General features: G+C 46.3%; 1 protein-coding gene across 1 annotated transcript; it reads left to right on the forward strand.

Annotated features, from left to right (window-relative positions):
* The first annotated feature begins 402 nt into the window (after positions 1-402).
* Positions 403-14,437, forward strand: YKT6 (YKT6 v-SNARE homolog). Its single transcript, XM_044279187.1, has 8 exons — positions 403-543; positions 622-736; positions 2,921-3,003; positions 3,088-3,188; positions 3,915-4,019; positions 9,456-9,521; positions 10,081-10,182; positions 13,463-14,437. Exons 2-8 carry the CDS (start codon positions 633-635, stop codon positions 13,496-13,498), a joined length of 597 nt encoding a protein of 198 aa, XP_044135122.1. The 5' UTR covers positions 403-543; positions 622-632; the 3' UTR covers positions 13,499-14,437.
* Positions 14,438-21,778: the final 7,341 nt, after the last annotated feature.

Here is a 21,778-nt window from a genome sequence, read left to right on the forward strand (position 1 = left end):
GAGCAGGAGGGGGCCCCTTATTACCGGTGGCAGGGGGAGATGAGCGCTTACATTGTGGAAGCGCTCATCTCTCTATATTCATCTGTATCGCTGTCCTTAGTGGTTCTGTATATTTGGAGGGCACAGCCATGGGCAGGTATGGCAGGAGGGTGACTACATGGCATATACAGTAGTTCTGTATATTTGGTGGGCACAGCCATGTAGGTATGGCAGGAGGGTGACTACATGGCATATACAGTAGTTCTGTATATTTGGTGGGCACAGCCATGCAGGTATGGCATGAGGGTGACTACATGGCATATACAGTAGTTCTGCATATCTGGAGGGCTCAGCGGTCCCCTCCCTGTGCGCAGTCTCTTCCCGTCTAGGAACCTTCTCCCCTCAGCGCTCACTAGACAGCGGCTTTTCCGGACGGGAACAATTAGCACCGGACGCACTTCCGGTTTGTGACGTGTAACGGGAAGGGCCGCTTCCGTGGCCGGGAGCGAAACCGATAACAGAGACATCCTAGAGAAGAGGGCGGGGGAGGAGAGCCGAGCCCAGGTGAGGAGGCCGCGGGGTGTGCAGGGGGGATAGGGCCGCTGCCGCTCTACGTGTAACCGGTTATTGTGCCCCCTACAGGAGAAGGAACCATGAAGCTGTACAGTCTGAGTATACTGTATAAGGGAGACTACAAGGTCCATCTGCTGAAAAGTGCCTACGATTTGTCCTCCTTCAGCTTCTTCCAGAGGTCCAGGTAAAGGAGAGCCTGTGTCATGGAGCTCATGTGGTGCTATGTGGATGTCTGGGTCAGAACCCGTCTACAGCTCGGTGACAACCCATTAGGGCCATAATGGAGGCAGTAACCGGTTGTCACCTCCATTCCTGTGGCCGTTACAGTTAGCTTTTCAGCACTCTGACAATCTGTTCATCGCCAGGGGATCTGCAGCGGGTGCTAGCTGCATCTTAAAGGGGCTGTCCAGGATAATACACAATCTCAGACAAGCCCTAAAATGTGGCTTAAAGGGGTTGTCCTGTTTTGTTCCCTGAATGAATGGAGCAGCAGGTTGGGCATCACCACTGCCGCTCCATCTCTGTGACTGCTGAGCACCTGGTCTCAGACGGCATCTGGTTGCGATGACCGGGATCAGCGATGACACTGAACCCAGTCATTTAACCTCTCAGATTCCATGGTCAATAGCGATCATGGTATCTTTGGGGTTGGGTGGAGAGAGGGGGCTCTCTCTCTGCCTTCTGATTGGATCTTCCGTAGTGAAATTAAGGGGCTCAAATGGGTTCCCATGACGGCTCTGGATTCTACTGAAGGTTCTCAGGCTTGTCCTGTTAAACTGACTGTAAAGCTGTTCACAGAGCATCAGAATCTCAGACTGCTATAGTATTCTATTGTGGTCTATGGGCAAGCAATCAGAAGATTGCATGTTGTAGCCCACTAAGGGGGCAAAAAGTTGTTGGGGAAGGTTAATCAAAACTGGTGCAAAGAAAACTGTCTCAGTTGCCCGTAGCAACCAATCAGATTCCACCTTCCATTTTCCAAAGGAGCTGCAATGAAGTTGGGATCTGAATGGTTGCAATGCCAGTTTTCCTCTGCACCATGTTTGATAAATCTACCCCATCGTGTAAAAGGTAAAAAAACCCCATAAAGATTAGAAATCCAAATCGCCTCCTTTCCCAATTTTACATATAAACATAACTAATAATAAACCGGTATCATCTCATCCCAAAATGTCTGAACTATTAAAATACAAAAGTATTTTTTCTGCGTGGTGAATGTCCTAATAGACAAAAATGAAAACATGATTCACCATTTTTGATCACTTCTCCCCCCCCCCAAAAAAAAAAATTGGTTAAAGCGAACTTGTCACCAGGATTTGACTTAATAAACTATTACCAGTACCTTATAGATTATCCTCATTGTGTTTCAATGCATTCTTGTGCCGCTTTCCTGGGATGGATATTCATGAAAAAAACGACTTATAAAGTCCTCGTCTCCAGCTCCTGAAGTCACGCTAGAAGTCAAGGGGGTAGCCCTTCCCTCACTCCAGGCTGTAACTCCCCTGCCCTAACCCTGCCTCTAAGTAGTGTAACTGACACCCGGCTCAGTCGCCGGGACCGCGCTTGTACAGGCGGCGCATGCGCTGTCGGACTCGAGCGCGATCCTGTAACTGAATCACGCGTGAGGAAGAGAAGACAGGCAGGCATCGGGGACGGCGCATGCGCGATTCAGTTACAGGATCGCGCTCGAGTCCGATGGCGCATGCGCCGCCTGTACAAGCGCGGTCCCGGCAACTGAGCCGGGTGTCAGTTACACTACTTAGAGGCAGGGTTAGGTCAGGGGAGGTCATTTTTAGACCACGGTGAATGGCGTAGTGTGTGTGTATATATATATATATATATAATAAAAAATCGATTGGTGGTGGTCCGATTGCTGGGACACCCACTGATCTTGAGAACCGGGTGGGGGTCCCATATGCCTCTATGAATATAGCGACAGGTCATGTATGTCCGCTGCCGCTCCAGTCATTCTCTCTGGCAGTGTACTGAGCCATCCCTAGCCCACAGAGCAGGGATTGGCAACCTCCGGCACTGCAACTGATGTGAAACTACAACTCCCAGCAGGCAAATATGCTCGGCTGTTCTTCTAACTCCCATAGAAGTGATTGGAGCATTCTGGGAGTTGTAGTTTCAGAACATCTGGAGTGCTGGAGGTAGAAAATGAATGGAGTGACCTGCTGCCCCCTCCATGCAGGGTAAGAGCAATGTTTCCAGCATGGAGTAACCCTTTAATAATGGCATGGCAGGTCTCCTCGGCGCTGACACTTGTGTGTGGTGCCTTTCCTTGTTCTAAAGCGATAAGTGTAAGGTAGTGAGGGTTCTCCGGGGACATGGTACATCTTGATAATTGTTTCTCCGCTGTTTGCAGTTTACAAGAGTTTATGACATTCACCAGCCAGCTGATTGTGGAGCGGTCAGACAAGGGGAGCCGCTCATCAGTGAAGGAGCAAGGTAGGCGTGCGGCCCTCAGAGGATTGAACAGGGGGTTGGGTCACAGAATGCTTTAGATGTGTGCGGCCTTGTGTCTCCTCACAGAGTACCTCTGTCACGTGTACGTGCGGAATGACTCCCTGGCGGGGGTGGTGATCGCTGATGCGGAGTACCCTCAGAGGGTCTGCTTTACTCTCCTGGATAAGGTAAGATGGATTGGAAAGGATGTTTTTTTTTTTTGTAGAGATAAATCTGCTCGCCTGACATGTCCATTTTTGGGGAATACTTGTATTCCTCTTGAAATAACAATTCTTCAAAGACTGCATTGGTCTTTCTTTTATTATTCCTCCTGGAAATGTAACAAAAGACAACTTGCTGTTGCTCCCCTCCTTCCCATGGTCAGTAGTGCCCCCCCCCCCCCCACTCTTCACCCCAGACCACACCCAGGCAGGCGTCCTGCTAAACATCCACGAGTGCCCACCTCTTACAAGTGGCTGCTTACCCCTCCAGTCCACTGGCAGTGCCGCACATGCGCCCCCCTCCACAGTGGTCCAAGTAAACCAATCAGCTGCCGGCAGCAGCCTCCTCAATAATAATAATAAAGCTCCTTACTCTCCTCTGACCCTTGGTCTCTTCTGGCACCAGCAGGATTGCTGCGCCATTTGCAGCGCACACATCAAATACAGGGAAAGTGTCATGCGTATTATTACACGTGACTTTTCTTCCCACTGCGCACATTATTGGAGCTGTACATGCAGCGGTACATACTGTCTGCTCCCAGCCAGACCGGTCCCGGAGAACTATAGATCTAAAACACTCAATCGTTAAACGGACAGAATAAGCAAGCCGCCATGGTGTATTCTGCAGTGTTTTCTGCTGCTTCTGTCATATTGATGTGTTACTTATGACTTTCACCATCTGCATTTCTCTAGGTTCTGGAGGAGTTCTCCACCCAGGTGGAAAGAATAGACTGGCCATCTGGCTCTCCGGCCACTATTCAGTACAATGCATTGGACTCCTACCTTGCTAAGTACCAAGTAAGAAACGTAATCTTCTAACTTAGGCTACTTTCACGCTGGCGTTTTGGCTTTCCGTTTGTGAGATCCGTTCAGGGCTCTCACAAGCGGTCCAAAACGGATTAGTTTTGCCCTAGTGCATTCTGAATGGAAAAGGATCTGTTCAGAATGCATCAGTTTGCCTCCGTTCCGCTTTGGAGGCGAACACCAAAACTGTGCTTGCAGCGTTTTGGTGTCCGTCTGATGAAAGTGAGACAAACAGATCCGTCCTGGCACACAATGTAAGGCTACATTCACACGTCAGTATTTTTCTATAATCCGAATTTCGGTCCGTTTTTTGCGGATCCGTTGTTCCTGAAAATGTTTCCGTATGTGATCTGTTTTTTGCGGATCCGCAAAAAACGGAAACATGTATACATTTCAATAATCAAATAAAGTTGTTTGGATTTCTTTGAAAAAAAAAAAAAAAAAAATATTTGCTATGTGTTTCCAGGAACGGATTCCGCAAAAAACGGAAGACATACGGAATGACATCCGAATGTCTTCCGTTTTTTGCGGAACCATTGACTTTGCATTGTACCAGGATCCGATTTTTCAGGAACATAATAGGACATGTTTTATATTTAAACGGACATGCGGAACGGAACAACGGAAACGGACAGCACACATTGTGCTGTCCGATTTTTTTCCAGGACTCATTGAAAATGAATGGGTCCTGATCTGGTCCTGATCTGTTCCGCAAAAAACGGAACAGATCAGGAAAGAAAAAACGGACGTGTGAATGGACCCTAAGTCAATGGGGACGGATCAGTTTTCACTGACACAATAGAAAACTGATCCGTCCCCCATTGACTTTCAATGGTGTTCAAGACGGATCCGTCTTGGCCATGTTAAAGATAATACAAACGGATCCGTTTTGAACGGATGCAGACGGTTGTATTATCTGCACCAAACGCGAGTGTGAAAGTTGCTTTACCTGAGCACATTCATGTCCACGTTACTGAGATCTTTATCCCCCGACGTTGGCAGCTGCTTTTGTGGTTGCTTTGGAATAATGGCAGCAGCAGGACATGAGTATTCTGATTTTGTAGGAGGCAGTGACCGATCTATTTGTGTGCTAGAGCTTACAGTAGGATGGACCAGATCATTTGTTCTGGCTTCCTTCTACCCGGCAGCACTGAGGGGGACTTGAGGACGTCTTACACGGCTGTGACATGCTCAGGTGGTATGTGGATGGGATCACGTGGGTCAGCCCAAATAATTTTCTTGGGTGAAAGTAAGACATGCTAAAATTTCTATAGCGGTATGTTTTCTGATCCTTAACCCCCTCCATGCACCAGCGTGTGCCACAAGAGTGTCATTTTGGAAAATGATGGGTTTTGATGTTTGGTCTGTGTTCTCGTGTGTATGTGTATGAGGACCTAGCAAGTGACCTACAATGTCAGATTGGTGGGGAGGTGGGTGTATGTTGGACTTCCTTTGTTCCCATGGTAGATGAGCTGCTACCAGACGTATCGGATTACTACCTTCTCCTTGTTGAAACAAACATGGCCGCTCAGCCAAGCCAGTCATGCATGTCGATGGTGGCGCTGACAGCAATATCTGACCGCTCAGTAGCTGTTTTATGCATATGGCTGTCTTATAGGGGTTGTCCAAAGACAAACACTGATATTGATCACGAGAACAGGGGACGCATGTTCTTGTAATTGAAGCGGCCATCACGTGTGTGCACTGCTGTTCCATTCAATTCTATGGTACTGCTGGGAGATAGCTGAGGGTTTGTACATTGCTATCTCCGGCAGTCCCATAAGCTTGGTTAGTGTGGCCTGAATTTCTGCTCCGTATAATCTAATTTCTTCCGTGATTGAGTAACGTTTAGTGCAACCAGTTCCCTTCCATTCATAGGAGGGACAGTGTGACCTATTGTCTTCTCATAACTGGTATTTCTGAAGAGTAACCCCTTAACTGCTGGACAGTCTGTCAAGGGCCTTGGCCTGATGAGCTGTGGGCACCAAAAAGGATGCACTAATAATCGTACGCCCTCAGGTCAGGTACCCAAGTACCAATGACGGCGAGACGGCCCCTAGAGCAGGGATCGGCAACCTTCGGCACTCCAGCTGTTCTGAAATGACAACTCCTAGAATAATCCTTTCACTTCTGTGGGAGTTACAAGAGCAGCTGAGCAAGTGTGCATGCTGGGAGTTGTAGTTCCACAGCAGCTGCAGTGCTGAAGGTTGCTGACCACTGCCTTAGAGAGAAGACAGAAGCTGTACCCTCGTGATTGGATTGAATAACTGACCCAGCTCACGGAAGCGAAATATATATTTCACCAGCTATACAGAATGGCGCTTTTGTTGGGTTAGTCTTCCCCGCACTAACACAGTGCCACTTGGGTATTTGTGAGGTCACACTGCATTCATATGATTTAATAATATCAAGTGCAGAGGTGGCAGTGCCCCGGCTGGCGTTCTATATAGTGTGTACTGTGCAGGAAGACGCTGGCACGGATTCTCCTGAGCATGTTGTTCTGATCTTATTGGGGCAGAAGATCGGAGTGGTTATTAAATTGTCAGGAGGCGGAGGCAGCAGAGCAGTAAACAGTCGCCTTATGTGCAGGAGAATGGGCCTGTTTTTTTTTTTTTTCCATCTCTTATTTAGATAGTGATTAAATGAAACACCTATTACTAAAGTGCCAGTATTGTCGGTGGGTTTGTTGACACCCTGGAGCAGATATAATACAACCGCTGTAACATATGTCCAGCTTAGTATAAAGTCCAGCGACGCAAAACGCACCAAATTTTATTAGGAGGCGCGGGCGTTTAATAAAATTGACACCTCTAATAGCAGCCTGTGTGCCAGGAGTAGAAATCTGTGCCATCTGAGAGCTGCCATAGCTTTGAGCTATAATTTATGCCAGATTCTGATGCAAATCACACTTTGGAAAGGGTGAGAACAGTGAAAAGTGGGCTAAAACCCTCAGTAAGCGTGGCTTCATTTCAAACCTGTACACAGCGGATGAATGCTGCAAGCCTGAAATGTGTTTTTATGAGAATCTGTCACCAACTAAGTCTCCCTAAAACCAGTTGACTTGGGATATGTGCACTAGTCAGCTGCATCCATTGCTGTTGTTCACATGTCGGTAAGTGCCCACAATCTGTAGAAATGAACCTTTTATTAATGTGCCAATTAGCCCTAAGGTGCATTGAGGGCCATGCCGTTGCACCCAGTGGCTCTGCTCGCTCACAGGCCACGTCCCCATCTATTTAAATGACAGGACGAGGCAGAGGAGACCTAAACACAGGGCCTGGCCCTGAAGTCTCACACCTGCACGTTCGCTTAACTGGCTGGCGCAAGTGCAGTACAGTAAAAAAAAAAAAAAAAAAAGCTGCCAGCCAATGGATTCAGTAGTGCACTGTTTTTGGCGCAGGCCCAGTACTATTGGCTGATGAGCTCCTTTCCTGTACGCACAGATGCAAAACTTTGGGCCAGGCGTCATTACATCTTCACTGTCATTCAAAGAGGTTGTGGCACAGCCTGTAAGCGCTCAGGCACACGACCATATGTATTTTGCGGTCCGCAGAACACGGATCTGCAAAATATATGGATAACGTCCGTGTGCATTCTGTATTTTGCGGAACAGAACAGCCGGCCCCTAATAGAACAGTCTTATCCTTGTCAGTAATGCGGACAATAATAGGATATGTAACTTCCATTTTTTTTGCGGACCCATCGAAATGAATGGTTCTGCATACGGTCCACCAAAAAAACTGAATGGACACTGAAAGAAAATACTTTCATGTGCATGAGCCCTAACTGAGTGAGCAGAGCCTCTGGGTGCAATAAGGTGCAGTGGCACCGCCCTCGTTGCCCCAGTGGCTCATTTGCATATTAATAAAAGGCTAATTTCTACATATTGCAGGCACTTATTGACAAGGGAAAAACAGCACTGGGTTCTGCTGTCAAGCACACGTCCCATGTCAGCTGGTCTTAATGGGACATATTTGGTGACCGATTCAGTTTAAGATTGATCCATCTAACACCCCCCCTCCTTCCGTCTTGTCCAGTCACATGCGACTTCAAATGCTGTTACTGCTTTCCATTCATTTCCAGGGTGTACTGTATGGTGTGGGCACAAGATTTCAGGGCCAGGTGAGAAGACCCTTCTGATGCCTGGCCCTGGTAATCAAGTGGAGAGGGGAGTTCTAGCGATGTCGAGAGGAGGAGCTAAGGTGCACAGAGTGGCGAGTGTATGCCTTCAGTGCACTTAAGACCTCATTTGCACCTAGATTGCTCAATAACGGCACAACAGATCAGCTTATTAGTTTTGTTTTAATGAGTAGGATCAGCTCTACCTGGCATTATGCCTGGTCTAATAGGGTTGATCCTGCAGACAGATGCTCTTTAGCAATAGCAAACGTGTCATTCTTAGGTTAGCAGATATGCACGGAAGTTTGTGGCCCTGTTTTCTGAAGGTCCATGCCTCCCCTGTAAGGCTGAGTTCACACATCCGTTATTTCCATGAATGATTGTGAGCCAAAACCAGGAGTGAAGCCTCTCCAGATATAAGATACAGTGGAAAGATTTCCCCCTGTTCTGTGCTTCTGACCAGCACCTGGCTTTGGCTCGCAATCACTGATAGAAATAACTGACCAGTTAACTGAAGTGTGAACTTGGCCTAAGGCTGGGTTCAAACGGGCATTGCGGGAAAAGATGCGGGTGCGTTGCGGGAAAATGCACCATTTTTCTGCGTAAGTGCAAAGCATTTAATGCGTTTTGCACATACGTGAGAAAAATCGGCATGTTTGGTACCCAGACCCGAACCCGGACTTCACAGAAGTTTGGGTTTGGAATCGGTGTTGTGTAGAATTTATTATTTTCCCTTAAACATGGTTATAAGGGAAAATAATAGCATTCTTAAGACAGAATGCTAAGTAAATTAGGGATGGAAGGGTTAAAAAAAATAATTATAATTAAGTTCTCCTCAGCCACTTGTTCGCGCAGCCCAACTCGTCGTCGTCTTTGAGGGCCTGGGAGGAAAAGGACCTTTGGTAACGTCACTGCGTTCATCACATGGTCCGTCACATGGTCCATCACCAATGTACATGGTGCAAAATATTAAAACAATTTGTACTGTTGCATTTCAATAAAAAAATAAATGCTGCTTGTTTTTCTATGCGTCACGGGGACGCATTGGAACGGAATGCATACTGGTACACTGTTCAGTTTTGTCCCCATTGAAAATGAATGGGAACAAAACTGAAGCATTTTCCTCCGGTTTTGAGATCCTATGACTGATTTAAATACGGGGAAAGGAAAACGCAGATGTGAAAGTAGCCTGATGTATATGTCCTGGTTGGCTCTGCTGGAATCCTGAATTCTGACTGGTTGTAATTGGAAGTCTTGCAGCACCAGATGGAAGACGTGGCTGGAAAGTTTAACCATTTCTTCTGTTCTCAGAACCCTCGAGATGCTGATCCAATGAGTAAAGTACAAGCTGAGCTGGACGAAACCAAAATCATCCTGGTGAGTAAATATGTAACGTTTATCTATAACGCTGATTGTAGGAGAGCCACTGACAAGGGTTTCCTCAGACGGAAAAAAAATGCCAGATCGTAGCTTTGTCTTTAGGAAATTATGAATCGCACTACTGATCTGGATGCCTTCTTTTTTCCTTGCGATTTTTGGGTTCCTAGCATTTTTTTTCAAAATGCTGGTGGGGTTTTTCTTCTGGTTTTCCCGTAAATTTTATGAAAAAGCACAAAAAACTAGCACAGAAAAAAATAACTATGGAAAGCTTACTATGAGATTTGCTATGATCATCTGATCCTGAGACGTTGTTGTCTGCTGCTCACTTCGCCTAAAATGGCCGCTACGGGGGAATTGTGACATTACAACGGCCGTCCAGACAGAGTTCATTTACTCGATCTGCCAGATTGATACTCGCAGATCTAGTTCAGAGCAGGGTCGTGATTAGGGGACCTCTCCATACAACCAGGAGAGGAGAAAGTCGCAGGGAATGGACATCATCCGTTTTTCAGTTTTTGCTTTTCTTGTATGTAACCTGTTTCTCTTCTGTCTTCAGCACAACACCATGGAGTCTTTACTGCAGCGCGGGGAGAAACTGGATGACCTAGTCAGTAAATCAGAAGTTTTAGGAACCCAGTCCAAGGCCTTCTATAAAACAGTGAGTACGCAAGCATAGAAGTCATGCATTCATTAAAGCGCTGCCCAGCGGCAATCTCAGCCACCCAGCTGTGCTGGGTACTGCAGCATCAACCCGTTAAAGGAAGCTGTAATGCTTCTGCACAGTGGGTAGCCAAAGCTCCCTGTCTTACCTGATAGAAAACTTTAGAGGATCCGGAGGGTCTCAGATATTGCATGCCCACTGATCAGTGATGAGATCTCTTGATCAGTGATGGCCAGTTCGCATTGTTAGCCCACGAACATCTGCAGGCTGCCATCTTTTTTCACAAGTCCGGCGAGGCACAGGTAAGCCCTTGCTTGTGCCGCGAGCCGGTCTGAAACAAATGCGGTCACCCTGAGCAGGCAGTTCCGAGAATAGCCCGATGAAGGCCCCCGGTGGCTGTTCTCGGAACTACCTGCTCCCGCTGACCACACTTGTTTTCAGACTGGCTCGCGGACAGGCACAGGTAAGGGCTTACCTGTGCCTCGCCGGACTTGTGAAAAAAGATGGCAGCCCGCATATGTTTGCATGCGAACTGGTCATCACTGCTCTTGATTGCTTTAATACACTGCTATACTTCTGTATGTAATGTATTATGCTGGTCAGTGTACTGCTGACGGGGAACCCAGTAGGGCAGGTTTCCCCAACCTCCAGCACTCCAGCTGTTGTGAAATTCCGACAGGTGCTGTTTTGGCTGCTCTCCGAACTCCCAATCGAAGTGAATGGAGCGCGCTGGGCGTTGTAGTTTGACAACAGTTGGAGTTCCAGAAGTTGCTGATTCCTGCATTAGGATTCAATAGGTGTCCACAGATGTCAGACCTTTATAGGGGTTATCCAAAGTCTAAAAGATCACCCCCCGCCCCTCGTATATATTATACTTACCTGCTCACCGGCACCCGCTTCGCTCCAGATCCCTGCACAGCCATCACTGCATCTCCCTGTCTCTTGGATCAAAACATCCAGCGACGGTGGTGGGGGAAGGATGCAGCCAATAGCAGGCCGTGACGGGGACGTGCAGAAGCGAAAGTGAATGGAGCCTGTGCGGCATCTCTTAAGAACAGTTACACAACGGGACCAAGAGTCACTTCTGAATCACCATAACCAGATAAAAAAATATACTGTGGGCAGTCTATATCACATGTAGAAGCTGTTGGGTTCCCAACATTTATTTTAATTTTTTCCCTCCAGTGACATGGGAAAAAAAAAAAAACTTGCCAAAAATTCTAAAATGTTTAACAACCTTTATTTAAAGGGTAGGGGATAACTATTAGATTGGTGTGGGTCCTACCTCTGGGACCCCTTCCTCCATGGAGCCCCTCAAAATGTACCGCATGGCTGATTGGGCATGCGCACAGCTGCTCCATTCATTTCTGTGGGACTTGCAGAGATAGCTGAGAGCTGAACTTGGCTATATCTGGAATTCCCATATAGATGAATGGAGCAGAAACTAGGATGCCCGACCGCCCTCTGTGTTTATTTTTGAGCGGGGCACAGGGTTCCCAGCGGTAGGACCCCCACCAATCTAATAGTTCTCTATCCTGTGGATAGGGGACAACTTTGTAACCGGAATATCACTTTAAATAAAGGGAATGTGTTGTCAGAAAAATGACCTATTAAGAGAACATGAAAAAAGGTTTTCTGCCTTGGATAACCCCTTTAACCCTTTCCCGAAATGTGACATGTTGGGTCTTTCACACAGCAGACAACCAGGGCTAATGTCTGCAATGCAGCGAAGATTCTGATCACGGAAATGTAAGCCCTCAGATGCGGTGGTCAAATGTGATCATGACATCTGAGAGTGCAAAATCTGGAAGTGCTGCACTTCTGGGTCTTTAACAGCACCCGTAGGCAATGATCGGGGGAGCCATTTATTGTCAATGAAAGGCCAGGGCCTGCTCAGGCTCTGATGGTGTTCACAGTTATATTCCAATGTAGGCCAGCAGGTGGCAGCACTATATTGGAATATACTGACCTTTATATATTGTAATAGTTAAAATGCCATTACTTTATACAAAGTGCAATCCAGTGATTGCATGTTAGTCACCTAGGGTGACTTAAAAAAAAAAAAGTTGAAAAAAGTAAAAAAAAAAAAAAAAAAAAAGAAAAAGTTACAATTTACTCCCCAAAATAAAAATTAACAATTAAAATAAATAAACATCATAGATATTGCTGCATCCGAAAGCGCCTGTATTATTAAAATATAAAATAAATGATCCAATACGGTGAATGGCGTAATAGGGAAAAAAAAATAATCAAAATGCCGGTTTGCCGTTTTTTCTATCGCTTCACCTCCAAAAATTTTATAAAAGGTGATCGAAAAGTTACACCCCAAAATGGTATCACTGAAAGTACAGATCGCCCCACAAAAATTGGGCCCCCACACAGCTCTGTAGAAGTTATGGGTAGGGATGAACGAATCGACTTTGGATGCTTCACTTTGCTGTAATTCTGTATTGGCTTCATAAATTATTGCTGTAAAAAAAAACTAAAAAAAAAAACTTGGAACCGAAGCAGAGTTTTTTTTTTTTTTTTTTTTCAGTATTAAAACCACAAGTGTACAAGTACATATGTGGTATCTCTAATCATACTGACCTGGAGAATGACGGTAATGGGCCAGTTTTACCTCCTAGTTATTGCTGTAAAAACAAAACCTGTAAGGCCTCTTGCACACGACCGTATGGATTTTTCAGTATTTTGCAGAACGGAACAGCTGGCCGCTAATAGAACAGTACTATCCTTGTCCGTTATGCGGACAATAATAGGACATGTTCTATCTCTAAACGGAACAGAAACACGAAAATGGAAGGCATACGGAGTACCTTCCGGTTTTTTTTCCCCCGGATCCATTGAAATGAATGGTTCTGTATACGGAATGCAAAAAACGAAACGGGGAAAAAAAAAAATGTTTGTGTGCAAGAGGCCTAAAGCTGTGGCAGAATTGCATTTTTTTTTTTTTCTCCAGCTTCCCACTATACCCTACGCGGTATTAAATGGTGCTATTAAAAAGTACAACTTGTTCCTCAAAAAAAAACATGCCCTCATACGGCTATGTGAATGGAAAAATAAAAAAAAATTATGGCTCCAAGAAGGCAGGGAGTAAGAAACTAAAACTGAAAATCGCCTGGGGTAGAAGGGGTTAATGTAGCATTGAAATGTGAACTATGTGGAGATTCCTTTTTTCCTGCATTTCGTTGACGTGTTGATGACGACTTATCAGGCGCTATAAGTAATATTGGATTTTTTTTATGACCACTGATAACTTCTGTCCTCTCCCTTTAAGGCACGGAAGCAGAATTCATGCTGTGGAATCATGTGATGGGCGCAGAGTGACGGAGACTGGATGAAAGACAATGAACAAACACTATAATATCAGGGCTGACACACCAAAATCAGCCCTTCCCATCCCCAGCAGGGGGCAGTGTAGGTGGTTACTGCCCTCAGGTCAATTCTTCCTTTCCTCTGTTATTGGGGGGGGGGGATTGTTTTCACATTATCTATTGATGCGTGTTCACTTTTTACCGCAAGACCTACGTCTCTGGCCCCCCAGTATCAAGTGACGCCCTCCCCAGGGGATTGTGCTGACCGTTTTCTGTTGCAATGCAAACATTCCTGTGATATTTAAAGTGATACCAAGAATCACCACGCTGCAGAGTGATGTGGAGTGACCTGGTAATTTGTAACGTAATGCTATACTAACTGAAGCCTAATGTTATCTCCCTGGGAGGAGATGGGTTAATCGTCTGTCTACTTCTCCCCATAGCGCTTATGCACTCGTTTAGTGTTAGGTTAACGCCCTTCCTCCATTAACCCAGATTTGTCTTACCTGTGGTTGACTTTGTAGTCTTTGCGTTGTATTTAGTATTTTTTTTGTTTTTTGTTCCTGGAGCACCCATTCTGAGGTGAAATCGTGAAACGTGCAGGGTAGTTCTGCACCCGCATAGCAAAGCGACAGCCTGCACTCCGTAAATGACTGCTTAATGCCGAAGATCTCATTGCTCTTTTACCACCTTGTCTTATCCAAAAGAAAGAAATCTTCATCAGCCGATGGATCTAGTTCCACTGAGGAGCCCTCGTCAGGTGGACTGTTAAATTCTCATGCTGTATAGATAAGTTATTAACATGTGTCAGTGTTTTATCTTTGGTTGTTTATTCTGATCTCCAGCTTTTTGATTATTATTATTATTTTTTTCTCCTTCAAATTTATTTCTGATGAACTTGTATTTTAATAAAGATTGGCCAAATCTTTCTGTACCAATCACTGACCTTGATAAAACACGTTCATGTCTTATGCAAGCTTGGACGAAGCACTGACTTTCGTTAATTTCTAACGATAATTTGTTTTCCCTTAGTCCTAACAGCAGCACAGATGGGGTTAACCCTCCCCCCCGTGGACTGGTAGGACCGGCGGAATGTTTAATGAGCCCAAGCATAATAACTCAATTTAACAATTAAGTATCCCCTTAAAAGGAGGGAGTCAACCCCCAGCCCACTGTGTTTATAGCAAGAAAAAAACTAGACTTGCTATGGTAGGATATTTGTGTGCTGCTGTTAGGACTAAGGGAAAACAAATTATCGTTAGAAATTAACGATTCCCTTACGTCCTACCAGCAGCACAGATGGGGAGATAGCAAGACGGAACCCCTAGGGAGGGCCCTCCTGCATAGCAGAGCTAAGAATAGTCTGCCCAAAGGCCGAAAACTCAGCTAGTCTGGCATCTAGTCTATAATGGGAGATGAATGTCGATTCAGAGCTCCAGGAGGCAGCATTACAAATTATGTCGAGAGGCAGAAGACTCCTCTCGGCAAAAGAAGTAGCCACAGCTCTAGTAGAGTGGGCCTTTACAAACTCCAGGGGGTCCAGAGATTGGGAAACAGAGGCTTCCCTAATAGCCTCCTTAATCCACCGACTGGTTTGGATGCATTACAGCCTTTAAACTTACCCTCAAACAGGATTAGAAGATTTTCATCTTTCCTGAACTCCTTTGATCTATACACATAGATCCGGAGACCTCTCGAGACGTCCAGAGGATGTCTAGCAGGTTCCTCGGAGGAGGTGGAAGATGTCGACAGAACCAGGAGGGATATCACCTGGTTGATGTTCTGGAAGGAAGGAACACATTGGGCTCCCTCCTTTTAAGGGGATACTTAATTGTTAAATTGAGTTATTATGCTTGGGATCATTATACATTCCGCCGGTCCTACCAGTCCACGGGGGGTGGTTAACACCATCTGTGCTGCTGGTAGGACGTAAGGGAAAGGGCAAATGCACACGATCACTGTTGGCCTTGTGCACCACAATCTGGAAGATGCGGAGTGCTTCCGTGGGTTTTCTGTCCATTGCTCCACACCGCAAAAAAAAGTAGTGCATGCGCTAATTTTTTGGGCTGCGGACCATCTGATGCGGATCATGAACCCCATTCAAGTGGGACCGAAAAAAATGTGGACAGCACACCGTGCGCTGTCCGTTCCGCAGCCCCGGTTGCCAGGACTCCGAAGCCTATTGATCAGCTATTGATGCCCTATTCTGATGATTGGCCAACTCGTTATCCAGCAATGATGTGCCACTTGGGGACACGTCACCACTGCAGTGGGGCATGCGACACTGTCCTTACTGGAAGTTTACCTACAGTGATCTAAGCACAGAGTTGACAGCAGTGGAACTCATGGTACCGGAACCGAACCTTAGGGTCATTATTCTTTCCAGGCCGGGGTCTGCTGGGTGGGAAGAGAGGAAACTTTATCAAGTTATCCAACCCCTATAATGCCCCCAACAGACCTGGGCCCCTCATAGAGGTTATACCTGCGTCGCTTCTGATGCCGGCACTGCATCTCCCAGTTGCATCGTGGGTGACGTTAGGGAGGCTCCTTCCAGTCGCGGTCTGCAATTGGCTGCCCCACCCCAGTTGCTGGGTGTTTTGATTCAGGCGACAGGGAGATGCAGCGTCGGTGGGCATCTGGAGCGATGCGGGTGCTGGGGAGCAAGGTAAGTATAACCTGTGTTAGGGGCCCAGGCATTATAGGGGTTGGATAACCCCTTTAACTAGGCTTTAAAGATGCAGATTTCTTTCTTTCTGATTTAAAGTATTTTTATTGGCACCATAATGGATTCATACAGTACAGTTTATTGAAGAAAAAAATATTTGTTTTTTGGAGGGGAACACAATTCTGCAATTTAGTTTTTTCTTTAGGTTTTTATTTTTTTGTTATACTATTTTGTGCAATCGACGTTTGAGGTTCTAACGAAGTGTGAGAGAAATCTTATCCTGTGAAAAGTACAATGCAATGAACAGGACATTTCAAATGAAGTATTATTGCAATATAAATGCAAAAAAAATAATAATATGGTCCTTATAGCCATTTCATTTTTCTCTCTGGTAGCGCCCCCTGCTGGTTATCTTTTTGATCCACCTTTTACGGCATCCAGTGTTTGACTCACCTGCTCAGTACCTTTTGTACCTCCTTCTTAGCGCTGGTGTAAGAATCTCAGAGAAACAGGTGAGGCGGCCCAGACATTCATTCACCCCTTTATAGGAACATGTAGATATATCTCTCTAAGCAGTGGAGAAGAAAAGTGGACAAGGAGCATTCCATACTATAGTGCAGGCATGGCCAACCTGCGGCCCTCCAGCTGTTGTAAAACTACAACTCCCACCATGCCCTTCTGTAGGCTATCTGGGAATGATGGGAGTTGTAGTTTTGCAACAGCTGGAGGGCCGCAGGTTGGCCACCCCTGCTATATTAGAATCTCTGGAGCTCTGACTGAGGGACTACTTTCTCTGCAGGGGAGGAAAGTGTTAACTAGAGTTTGGACAGAAAGGAAAGACAAAATTCCTCCAGATAATGTGAGTAAGGCCTCATGCACACAACCGTAGTTTCGGTCTGCATTTTTTGCGGAGCCATTCATTTCAATGGGGCCACAAAAGATGCGGACAGCGCACTGTGTAGTGCGCACCGTATGTCCGTTCCACTGCCCTGCCAAAAAGATAGAAAATGTCCTCTTCATTTTACAGACAAGAATAGGCATTTCTAACAGAGAGGGGAGGAGGTACCGATGCGCAAAAACAGATACAGCCGTGTGCATGAGGCATTGAAAAGAGGAACAGAAAGGTGAACATTACACTGGAGATCAGCATTTTTTGCATTGATATGAATAAAATAATGCTGTACATTATTCCAGATACTTTTTTTTTTTATTAAAGGGGTTTTCTGACTTTTTTTTTTTACTGATGATAGGTCATCAGTATCTGATTGATGGGTGGGTGTTTGACACCCGGGACAGACACCCGGGACTCCCGTCGATCATCTGTTTGAGATGGCACCAGCGCTCGTAGTAGCCCCGCGGCCTTCTCCCAGCTCCCTAAGCACAGCATTGTATAGTAGTTGTGCTTGGAATCGCAGCCCAGCCCCATTCGTTTTTTTAATTGGGGCTGAGCTGTGCCTAGGCCAGGAAGAGGCAACCTCTGGGACCCCAGGTGTTCTGAAACTACAACTCCCAGAATACTGGCGTTAGATGAACGGCCGAGCATGTTTGCACATTGGGAGTTTCACAGCAGCTGCTAAGAGTGCCACTGCCTTAAACAGATGTTTGACCCCCACCAATCAGATATCCGGAGGAGAGGCTATCAGTAAAGAGCTGTTCAAAAACCCCTTTAAATTTATGGGATATTCCCTTCCATCAGAAAACATCCCTTTAAATATGGTGTATTATTAGCACCAAAAGTGAAATGTAGTTGTTCTGTGCCTCCACTAGGTGGCCACAATTGCTGCGGGTTTTACCCACAGCTTTCAGCCTTTGCAGTGCTGTCGCTGCTCATTTCCAGCAGTTTTTCGGCCTAAAACGTGTGGTCGTACCCTCATAGTGAATTTTCATTATACTGAAATAATTGAATCCCTTTGTAAATGACAGTATTATGGCTATAGCCTATTACGTACAGGCAGCTTGCAGCCCCAGTATGACCCTACATTTCCTTTTCACAGGTTGTCACCATTCAGATTAGTCGCAGTCTTCAATGGAATTCACAATTTAAGAAGGCCTCTGACATCTATTTCTTCTGCCCTTCCCATACACATGTCCATTTGGGTCGTCCAAGGGTACGTGTTCTAAATAGGGAGAGGGGAGTAAGCCGCTGCCGGACCCCTCGAGGTGGTGGCTTACCTTCCCTGAAAAAAACAAAGGGGGTCATTTATCAACCTGAAATATGCCTATGTTGGGCGTATTTCAGGCGCAGATTGCAGCGCAACAATCTCAGACTTTTCCCTGTTCATGCCAGGTCTAAAAAATTTGGCGTGGCGTCGGTGGTGAAGGGGATGGTCCGGCATCTCATTAATTATTTTCTACACCTGTTTTAGGCGTAGAAAATGGTCTAAATGTAAGACAGCAAGGAAGGTGTCTTACATTTAGGCCTCCTGCACACAAACCCTGTGGTCGTGCAATGCACGAACACCGTCCGTGGGGCAGCCGCAGCGGATCGTGGACCCATTCACTTGAATAGGTCTGCGATCCGGCCGTTCTGCAAAAAGATAGGACATGTGCTCCCGTAGGGTTCCGTTCCGTGCTTCCGTCCCGCACCATTCCGGATTTGCGGACCCATTGAAGTGAATGGGTCCGCATCCGTGATGCGGAATGCCCACGGAACGGCACCCGTGTATTGAGGATCCGCAAAAGCGTCCCGCAATACGGTAACTGAGCGCACACGTTCGTGTGCAGGAGGCCTTAGACTGGTGCTGGATGCACCGAATTTATAGAGGCTGGTGCCTCTTCATAACTTCGGCGGATCCACCGCCAGCTTAGAGATTTATTAAGACTGGTCTTAATAAATGACCCCCAGAATCTGGGACCTTCTCCTATCTCCAGGAATAAGCCGGGTGCCCACAAGTAGGTGAGCAGTGCTGATGATGGGGACACAAGAGGTTGAGAAAGGTATATTTTTGGGTATAAAAAGTGCAAAGCAGTTTACAATAGCGATTAACAACCATTTTGGATTTTTTTCTATGAACTTGGTTTAACCCCTTTATAGATATTGTCCTGTGTGGATAAACCTTAGCTCAAAACCTCCGATGAGCCCAGGCCCCCATGCAATATGTGGTTACCATGTTGTCTTGCAGCACAGGGGTTCTGGGTTCAAATCCCGCCAAGAGCGACATCTCCATGGTGCGAGTGGGGGTTTTCTTACATACAGCTATATGGTGTGACATAATACACTTGGGTGCCAGGGCTAGAAGGGGTCCAAAAGTCCTTCTACCACCTAATAACATACCGGCAATGAAAATGGCATGTCAAAATTCAGGCCCCTGTTCTGCTTTGGGGCCCTGAAGCTTTAATTACTCCGCCGATTAAAGGGTTTGCGTTCTGAGCCTTGTGAGGATCCTTTCATCCCCATCCAGTCCGTGCAGACGGCTGTTCTCAGGGGTAGGTGATGTGTTCAGCGCATGTGATGAGATGTTCTCAGGACTAATGACAGTGTGAGCCTGTGCAGGACAGGATGTGACAAGGCAAACAGGAGAATATTAACAAAAGACTTCCGAGAAGTGGGCTGCAGGTGACTGTGCCGGGCCAGGTCGTAAAATAGACATCCCTGAGGCTTGATTTCACAGAGTTCTTGTTCTACTGTCTAAGGCCTCGTGCACACGACCGTAGCAGGCCAATGCTGGTACTGTGGCCCACAAACAGCGGATCCGCAATACACGGGCGCTGCCCGTGTGCGCACCTTGTCACGGATGCAGAACCATTCACTTGCATGGGTCCGTAATCCGGGAGGTGCGGTGCGGAACAGAGGCACTACAGAGTGCTTCCGTGGGTTTCCTGTCTGTGCATGCACTACTTTTTTTGCAGTGTGGACCCATTCACTTCCGAGACGGCGGGCACAAGGTTGGTGCACGTTCATTTCAGACCGCAATTTAGGGTCCACAGCATGGGTATGGCCGGCACACGGTCGTGGGCATAAGGCCTAAAGGATAGGTTATACACGTTTGCAGATATTCCAAGTTTTGGGACCCCCGCATGCTTGACCACCACTCCATGCACTTCTGTAGGACTGCTGGAGCTAGCCAAACGCTCTACTTGGCAGTACCATAGACAGTGGATGGAGCACACTACTGCGCCATTCACACAAGGGACTTGGGGGACACAATTGATCATGGGGGTCCCAGTGGTTGGACCCCCAGCGGTCATACATTTATCACTTATCTTGTGGATAGATGATAAATGTCATTCATGGGCTAACCCCTTTAAAAAGGACCTGTTACCACTCCTGACATGTCAGTTTTAGTCTTGCATTCCCCATGTAGTAACAATTCCGAATCATCTATTGTTATTACTCTGTGTTGTGCCATTCCTTTATTATTCCTACTAGAAGTTTACAAATAAATTGCCAGCCATCACTAGTAAGGGTACTGCTGAGTGTTACCAGTAGCTGCTGTGTGTCTGACTCTGTCCAATCAGTGCTGCTAGTGTCAGACTGTGCAGGAAACCCCCCCCCCCCAGCTGGTAACACCCAGCTGTACCTTTACTGCAAGCTGACAACAATTCATTCTTAACTTCTAGTAGAAATAATTAAGGACTGGCACAACATAGAGCCATAAGTATAGATGTTATTACATGGGGAACGCAGGTAGTTTCTGCAACAGAAATGTCAAGAGAGGTGACAGGCCCACTTTAAAGAGGAACTCCAACATGAAATCAAACCTACCACTCCACACTTAGGCTCCATTAACACGTCCGTATAATGGGTCCGCATCCGTTCCGCAAATTGCGGAACGGGTGCGGTCTCATTCATTCTTTGTGCTCTCCACATCAGCATTTCCGGAACACTCCCCCTATCTTCCGGTCTGCGGCTCCGGAATCCGGAAAAAAAAATAGAACATGTCCTATTCTTGTCCGCAAGGCAGTTCTATGGGGGTGCCGGCCGGGTGTATTGCGGATTCACAATGCACTACGGACATCTGAATGGACCCTTAAAGGGGTTTTCTGGGATTTTTTAACTTATGACCTATCCTCTGAATAGGTCCTCAGTATCTCTCAGTCATGGCCGGATTGGCCATAAACCCTACAGAAAAATTTCCTAGGGGGCCACTCAAGCCCTCTTGATAGCCGCAGGCCAGGTACATAATGATCTGATGCTCAACGGCCACAGGTGCCCCCCTGAACTTAAGGGCTGCACACGACAGTATTTTGCGTTCAGTATACTGGACGTTTTTGGAGTTCAGTATGTGGAACATATACTGAACCATTCATTTCAATGGTTCAGCAAAAAATACTGAAGTGTCTCCGTGTGCATTCCGTTTCAGTATTTCCGTGCTGTGAGAAGATAGAACATGTCTAATTCTGGTCCGCAAATCACGGTGCTTGGCTCCATTCAAGTCAATGGGTCCACCAAAAAACTGAACACATACGGAAATGCATCCGTATGTCTTCCGTATCCGTTACGTTTTTGCTGAACCATCTATTGAAAATGTATAGCACAGCCCAATTTTTTTTCTATGTAATTACTGTATACTGTATATGGCATACGGAAAAACGGAAAGGAAACAAAAAACGGACCGCAAAACACTGAAAAAGCAATACTGTCGTGTGCATGAGCCCTAACTGTGATACAGTT

The sequence above is a fragment of the Bufo gargarizans genome, chromosome 2 (assembly GCF_014858855.1).
Source record: "Bufo gargarizans isolate SCDJY-AF-19 chromosome 2, ASM1485885v1, whole genome shotgun sequence".
Classification (NCBI taxonomy): domain Eukaryota; kingdom Metazoa; phylum Chordata; class Amphibia; order Anura; family Bufonidae; genus Bufo; species Bufo gargarizans.

Excerpts from the sequence above, each read along its gene's own strand:
- YKT6 (XM_044279187.1), top strand. The coding sequence starts at position 633 with ATGAAGCTGTACAGTCTGAGTATACTGTATAAGGGAGACTACAAGGTC. Across the intron at positions 3,004-3,087 it reads CTCATCAGTGAAGGAGCAAG|AGTACCTCTGTCACGTGTAC; the intron begins GTAGGCGTGCGG and ends GTCTCCTCACAG. Across the intron at positions 9,522-10,080 it reads ACGAAACCAAAATCATCCTG|CACAACACCATGGAGTCTTT; the intron begins GTGAGTAAATAT and ends TTCTGTCTTCAG.